The 8,226-nt window shown below is 41.1% G+C and overlaps 1 protein-coding gene across 1 annotated transcript in view; it reads left to right on the top strand.

Moving 5' to 3' along the window:
* Positions 1-2,914: 2,914 nt before the first annotated feature.
* QSER1 (glutamine and serine rich 1) overlaps positions 2,915-8,226 on the top strand; it is a 44,037-nt gene continuing 38,725 nt past the window's right edge. The window contains exons 1-2 of the mRNA XM_006037923.3: positions 2,915-3,250; positions 4,705-4,866. Coding sequence (XP_006037985.1) covers positions 4,770-4,866 — 97 coding nt within the window. The 5' untranslated portion in view covers positions 2,915-3,250; positions 4,705-4,769. The remainder of the gene's footprint in view (positions 3,251-4,704; positions 4,867-8,226) is intronic.

The following is an 8,226-nucleotide window of genomic DNA, read 5'->3' as shown; positions in this document are numbered from 1 at the left end:
GTCGGCAACGATGGAAGCGGGGAGGGGCGGGCTGAGGCCAGCAAGAATGGCTTTGCCCTTCCCCCCCACCCTCCATTGTCACCACGGCGGGGGGGGGCAAGGCCAGCACCTTGCCCCCTGCTTTTTGTCCGCTCTATTGCCACCGCCTCCAGGGAGCAGGGTGGGGCCCTGCTCCATTTCCTGTGTCATCATGTCATCATGGCAGCGCTCTACCACACTGCCACCTCCTGTCCCAACGCTGTATTCGCACTCTGATTGGCTTGTTCAGTCAGACAATCAGAGTGCAAATAAAGCATTGTGGACAGACAGACAGATTAAGGCTTTTATAGTATAGTCTCTAAATATGCATTAAAAGATAAATGCATATTTTAATGAATGTTATGTGTGAAATTAATTATGAAATCCTTTGAGGCTTAAAAATACAGTATGGCTTTAAGAATGATGTAAAACAGGGGTGTCATGTCTGGGCCATGAAGCTATTTCATCTGGCCCATCAGGCTACTAGTGGGCTACCAGAAGTCTGCGTGGCGGGGCTGTGGCCTACTGCAGAATGTGGGGTTCCTTGGCTCCGGTGGACATGCCTATTGGTGGCAAGAGGGCAAGCAAGAGCTCTATAGTGACCAGTCTCACTGCTTACTGTTCTGCCACCACTGCAGCTGCTGCTGGTTCTGCTACTGTCCCTAGCAGTCCCACTATCAGTGTCTGTGCTGTGGGCTGGATGCAGGTGACAAAGGAATCCACAGGTTCACAGAAGTTTAGGGCTGGAAGGGACCTCGTGAGATCATTGGGTCTAGCCCCCCTGCTCTGGGCAGGAAAGACTGCTGGGGTCAAATAACCCCAGCAAGGTGTGCATCCAAAATCCAACAGTCTGGATTCAGCCTAGGGCACTGGGTGAGTTTAAAACTCCTGATAAACAAAAACATTAAGTGACTTAACCTATAATGTCATATAGGTACGTCTGCCAGCACTTCATAACAAAGATGCAAATCAGAACTTTTTTCATCTCGAACCACAACAGCAAAAAAGAGTGTGTAAGATGCCTTGTGTTTATTATCACAAACTAAAGATAAAACTAGGAAGAAGTGGTCTCAAGTACACATTAAGCTCTTCCTTTTAGTATCAAGAGGAGCTGAATCCTGCCTGTTATTGAAAGATACACTATGGAAGTGCTGCTGTTGAGCACTTGAAGCCTCAGCATTAGCAAACATGGAAGAAATTGCATTCTGCCCAACTGGGTGATCTCAAGGTGAACTTGAGCCTTGATGGTTAGGGGTAAAGTGATAATTACCTATGCATAGATGTGTAAGTGGTAGGCAGTGAGCACATAATGCATCATGGCCACTTTTAAGGTTTTTAGTTAATCTTTTTAGGAGTCTGGTGGTGGTAACCTGAGTGTTTACATACTGCATGTAAAGAAAAATGAAAATAGGCCCAGTTTCAGGGGTCAGCCATAAGAAAAAGGTGCCTGGATATTCAGTATGTCTGTCTGTCTCTATATAGATATCCCTTTCAGGAGGGGTTCACTGATTTCAGAATTTATACTGGGCGCAATGTTCTTGCTGGGCCACCGTATCTACATTGTTCATTCTTGTCATCTTAATAGAAAAGAAATCCTCAGAGTTGCCAATTCCTGCATTATTTGGTGACTTTTTAAAAAGTTTCCCATGATGTAATGATTCTTGGCATGGCATGCTCAATTTTTCCCTTATTCAGATTGACTGCCCCACATCCCAGGGGATAGGACAGGGTAAATAGTGTCTCCCTCTAAGCAGCCAGCTTGGAGTGTTTGTCTGTTTTTGCATGTGTTCATAAGCATTTAATGTTGAAATTTAAAATGATCTTTCTCACCCACCCTGTCACCCTACCGACAATTCATTTTAAAAAAAATAAAAACTCTGATGTTATGCTAATTTCATGGCATGGTGTTGTGTTTTCCTGTTCTTTTTATTCCAACTCTTGAATGTCTGGAGCCTGGCCGTCATGCCCAGCAGTCCTACCAGTGGCTCATTAGCACCAGTGGAGCTCTGCCTTTAGAAGCTTGAGAGTAAACATTTTCCTTTACCAGTTGTTTACTTGGCCAATGTTAGTTTTTATCCTTTGTTTCTAATGGAGCTTGGCATTGAAGTTCTTTTTCTTATTTTACTTTGTGCATTAGCATTATTGCTCTTATGAAGACTTAGACATTGCATAGCTTAACTGTTTGTATCATTTAACTGGTTTTGTTGTCCTTAAACATGATTAAAACTCCTTGATAATCCAGATGACTCACTTTAAACCTTCGAATACATATGATTTGCAACTTTTATTTAATGCTAGCATCCTAGAAGGCTTTTTGTTGCTTTCTACCATTCTCCCTTTCAGCATTGTTTTAATCCAGTATTGAACAAAAACTTTTACATGTTTTACAGTCTTAGCAGTCTAACATATTTGTACGGAAAATCATAGTTTATACAAATTAGTTTAAATGTGGGCCAAAATAGAACCATTTGGTTATAATAGTCATGAGGGCAGAGGTCCACTAATGCAGGTGCTGTTAGGGTTGCCAACTCTGTTTGAATCTATTCTAGGAGGTTTCATCACATGATGTAATGACGTTAATGACTGATCTACCGTACTGTACTCAGGGAGGCAAATGAACATTACTGTTACATTTTAAAAACCCACTGGACTAGTGTATAAATTGGATTAAACATTTAATATTTATTTTAATGAACATCCTATCACTTATTTCCCGGGCGACTCTCAGCAGTTTCCTGGAGATTTATATCTAAATCCTGGAGACACCAGGGCAGTCCTAGAGGGTTGGAAACCCTAGATGTTATGGGAATAAAGCATTGCAAAAATCATCATCCCGTTCTCTCAGATGACTGAATTAAGGAACTATCACTTTTTTTTTTTTCTTAAGACAATATTTCTTAGAATTTATTTTTATGGTGAGTTTAGGCTTTTTCAGGCTCGTAGGTTCAACTTGTAATTACTCGGTGCTTTTAATGGAGTCCTTGCTCTAGTACAAATGTCAGATTTTTGCCCTTTTATTTTTTTTTTTCCTTTCTACAGTTTTCCAGCTTCTTGTCACTGTTTCATCTACTTGCTTCTTGCTTGTATGTTTAGCTTACCACATTTAATTTATTCTTTAGTTTAACCTATGGAGGAGGACATCCATCACATTCAGAAACTGATCTTCTTCACAGACAGACATTTGCAGCTTCTCATCAGCTTCCTGGATATGCTGCCACACACCATCCTACTGGTAACTATCTGTCATGAAAACATAGCTTAAACGACCAATACAATGCTCTTATAGAAAACAATCTTGAAGTTTAATTTTATAGTCCCAAGATGCCTGTAATGAAAAGCATTTGCTGTTACTTTGAAGAGCAAGCTGGTAGCAGAATTCTTTTAGAGAAGTTAACACCTCACCACTTCCCTTCTATGTTTTCATTAGGAAAGTAGAACGTGTTATGCTTTGTAACCTGTTCTGATTCTGTACCTTTCAACAAAAAGGAAAATCTCCTGTGACTTCTCCTTCAGATATTGCATGTTAAGTTACAAGTATTTGTCTAAGTAACTGTTAACTTATTCTACACACAAGGGCCAAATACTGTGTTTTGTCACATAACCTGTACCTTTTTCCTCCCAAACCAGCTGAGGAAGATTGGTGTACACATTATATGCAAGAAAAATGCTCTCCATAGGTCCCACCACCCTGCTGGCACTGCCAAACATCCAGACCCATAGGAAACCCCCCTTCCCTGACAGTGTACCAGATTAGGCTGGTGCATGGGGCTGGCCTGCTGCTGGACCCTGCACACTGGCTCTGGAGCCATGTGCTAGGTTAGACACAGTGCACTGAGTCCAGGACCGCATGCTGGCTCTGTGGTTGTGTGCTGGGTCAGACATCACACTGTTGTAGAGCCAGTGTGCAGAGTTGCACAATCCCAGGGGTGCTGCAACCAGATCAGGCCTGGCGCCACCATGTGGTCTACAGCATGGGGCTCCCTAGCCTAGCCCATGGTCCCTGGCTTCCAAGCCCCCAGCCCTAGCATGTGGCCCCTTCAGATCTCAGGCCTGAGGTACTTAACTTGTACTTCAAGGTAAGATATGTTTTTTCCTTCTTGGAGCCTTTGAGAATTAGGGTGCTTGTTATAATCAGGGGCATACAAGATGTGCAAAATATTATTTGGTTGCTCTGAAGGCAAGTTACTGGTACTGTACCAGCAATTTTTGTGAAAATTAGAAGATTAATCATGCAAGAACGGATGTATGTTGATTCATACAAATATGTGCAACCTTAGAATGTGTTTTTCAATGCCAGCTAATATTTTAGCCCAGAAAATTTGATGATAGGTTACTTCAGCATTTTGCAAAGACTGGAACAAAACCTGCAAGAAAGGAAGATGCATAAAGAAAACTTACAACTGATAACATTGCTTCCTAATAACAAATCAAAATACTTTGAACTGTGGAATTTTAAAATATTTTTGGGCACTTTCCATTTGCATTTCCAGATGTATTTCACTAATGACTGACACCAGTGCTGATGTTTCATGCAAAAAACTTTTTTTAAGGAAGCAGTACAGTAAGGTTGTTTGTTTGTTTGTTTATTTTTGCCCCTGCCCTTTTAAATTCTTTGAGAAGCTGATATATCTCTGACTGTAATATAGATTTCAGTCTGAAATAACAATTGTGTTTTTCCAAATATAGGTCTTACTGGAATATTTGATACCAGTATACACAGTGCTGGAAGCAACACTAAAGAAACTTCAGTTATGAATTTTCTCTCTGCAATTGAGTCTCTCACTGTCCAGGCTGCCTCTTCCGGAACTACCCTTTTGCCACAGTTCAGGGCTCCATCGTGGCAGACAGGTAAAAGAAAATGGTTTTTTTTTAATATTTGATATCATCTTGCTAGTAAAGATTTTTAGGTTACTTTTTAGTCATTTTTAAAATCTGCAGCCATGAAAACTATAACCTTTTACTTTTTTGCATTTAAAAACAAACAAACCTGGCATTCATTTTAAAATCTGAATGTTACCAAACTTGAATATGGTAGTACTCATTGAAGGATATGAGCAAAATCTATAAAAGTTTTTTCCAAAAAGTTCTGAGTATTTAAAAATTGTTCAGATCAGTGTTTCTGAAACTTTTTTGGGATTGTGTTCCTGATTTGTTTATGCTCCTGTGTAACCCTGTGATTGCATGGTATAGCTAATAATAAAAAATAATTGTCACTGTAGCCACACTGAATCTCTCCAGCAATTTAAGAAATGTTCTAGGCTTAGTTTCCATTTTTTTCTCCCTCTTCCTGCAGTTGTATTTTCCTTTTCCCTTTTTCTTCTTTTCCGTTCCTCCCTCTTGTATATCCTGGTTTGTGGAACACAAAAATATAACTTTCTCTAGTGAATTTAATTTATACTTCTAGTTTCTATTTGGAGCTTTTTACATTAACAATTTAGAATAAATAAGTTAGAATTTAATGGTTGCTTATAGGTGTAAAAATAAAACAAAAAAACAGATCTTAAAACTCAGCGCATTCCCACATCAAGCCCAACGCATGCCTGGAAGAGGCATCACATTAGTTGGACCCGGCTCGCCCATCATCTGTATAGATTGGGTGCTTCAGTGGGGCTTTTTTATACTTTTATCTAATAGCTGGTTGAATCAGCTGTAGATAAAGGGCCAGCCCACACCCCCGCCACAAAGCACCTTATATATACAGACGCTGTGGAGCCAGGTTGAACTAACGTGCTGCTGCTTCTGGTAAAGTGCAGGGGTTGGGTTTTTTTGCTTTAACGTCTGTAAGCAGCCAGCCGGGAATTTTCAACTACACTATCTATACAACCTAGCAACTCTTTCTTTCTCAAACCCCATCCCTTGATGGTTTGTTTCCTATAATATGCGATCATAAAATTCAAGAATAATCTTGGATTCAGTGATACATATGGAGTTAGAATTTTTAAAAATGGTGTTGCAGGAGCTCCTAAGCCAACGTTTAAACACCTAAATATGTTGCCTATATGTGACTCCCCTATTTCTTCCTGTCAGAAGTCAAAGCTTCATGTGCTACTCAAGAAAGTTAATGAATAGTGTGTATGGTGAGCCACAACACCTATGGCTGTTTGAAAATGAGGCAGCTGCTTTTGCCTCAAAGGGGAGCAACCCAAAAAAGTCAACAGGGGGTAATTACCTAATTCTCATTCTCCCCAGAATTCTTTTGGGCAGCCAGAAGAAAACATTCTCCATTAGGTTCAGACTGAGATAGAAAAAAGCACTGATGCTGCTCAGCTGGTAGTGTTTAAAATAGGTGACAACCCATTCCTACATCTACAGTTGTCTCCTGACAGGAGCACCTCTTCTCATCTCATCATAATTAGGCAAAGTAGGTTTGGGGAGGGGGGGATTTGCTGTAGGTTCAATGATCTGATGGCAGTGCAACTAACCCTGAGCTACTGGGACTGCGAGGCAGTGGTGGAAAGAATTGAGCATATTGTCCAGAGGACTAATTTAAGAGCAAGTAGTACCTTGAGCTTTTTTGCCACAGTCCTCTGATATTCATCTTCTGTCTCCATGTCCCTCAGCTACCTCTGCCATTTTTGGAGGGGTGACTCTTCCATCTCTTCTGCAGAGATGCCAGGAGAGAAAATAGCTTCTCTCACTTAACTCCAAATTACTTGTTTGAAGTAATGCATATGTATTTTGGAAATCTGTACACATCTCTTGCACTCATATTTTGGGGGGGCATGGGAGAGAAGGGATCAGCACACAGGCTGTTTGTTCCCTCCTGCTTTTCCCTGGTGATTTTCAAGGATGGTTGGAGTGTGTTTCTCCTGGTGTTTCTGATTCTTAATGGGGAAGGGAAGCATAAGTTTTTACTTTTCCTTTCTGATTCAATAGCTCCTCTTTTAAGAAACAGCATCAGTAATAAGGTGGTGCTACCACACTTGGCCCTGCATTTTCCTCAATGTTAAGAAGAGTTTTAAGTTGCTGAAAAAGAAGGGTTAGTTGGGGACCCATAAACATGCACAATTAAAAACAAAATACATTAGTTTTATGATTAAATATTTGTACTTTCTATATGCTTTTATTCTCATTTTATAGAAGGTCTGGACCCGGAAAAGAATCTAGCTACACTTAATATTGGTTTCAACGCCAAATTTATGTGAAAATAGTATTTATCTTTGTCTGGCTGGAAGAACCAATGTAGCTATCCTACAATGTGAAATGAAAAACATTTTGGCAGTTATTCAGTACCTTGGATCTAATTTCTGTTCACTGAAAGGGCAGCTAAGGGCTCCAAAGTTGTTGCAGCTGATGCTGTCTAAAAAACTTTGAAATCAAGCTTTTACAGCACCCTGTGGGAGCTTAAGAATTTTGAAAAAATTCTTTGGGAAAAGACTGAGATTATTTAAATTATAAATAGGATTTATTTACAGGGTTATCTGTTGTATCAAAACAGGTGTCCTGTTTAGTAAGGATTCTTATTCTTGAATGGTGACCCAAAGTACATAGCTGTTTTCTTCTTAGATACTGAATTGAAAATGCTTGAACTACATGAATCATATTTGTAAGCCCATGAAAGTCACTTGGAACGTTGCATTTGATTTCTGAGGGGCCAGGCCATTGAGTTAATTTGACTCATTGCCTGCATTTTAAATATGAAATGTTGTTAATTCATTGTTGGTGTAAAAAAATACAAAAACAAAAAAACCCCCAAGAAAACCCCCACCAAAAGACCCATATTTACTTGAATCCACGATGACTTTTTTTCCCTTGTTCCAATGCAGGCCAGGGGCCAGAAAGGCCACCACTGGCTGCCCTAAGCCAATGCTGGGGCAGGAGCTATTGCTATCACTGCCGCCTAGCCAGGGCAACTTGAGGTGGCTTGTGCAGCAGGGACAGAGTGGATGGTGGGGGATAGCGCACAGTACTCAGTAAGGGAATGCATGGTGTGGGGCAGGAAGTGCAGGGGAGACTGGACATGGGTGCCCTAAGGAAGATCATGCAGCATCAGCGGAGCAGCTCCTGGTCTGGTGCCAACGTGGGCTGTGGGCCAGAGCTGCTGCTGTAACCTGGCTAGGGCTGGAGACACTGAATGCTCCATGACCTGTGCTGGAGTCAGAGCTGGAGCTAGAGCAGTGGTTAGGGTAGGGAGCAAGTGCAGGGGGGGAAAGTGGAGGTGTGGGAGGCCTGGGGGGAGGGGAGACATGGCAGGGGGAGAGGCACCTG

This window comes from Alligator sinensis, unplaced genomic scaffold (genome assembly GCF_000455745.1).
Source record: "Alligator sinensis unplaced genomic scaffold, ASM45574v1 scaffold1432_1, whole genome shotgun sequence".
Classification (NCBI taxonomy): domain Eukaryota; kingdom Metazoa; phylum Chordata; order Crocodylia; family Alligatoridae; genus Alligator; species Alligator sinensis.
Note: the sequence above shows the minus strand (reverse complement) of the source record. Positions and strands in the feature narration are given on the sequence as shown.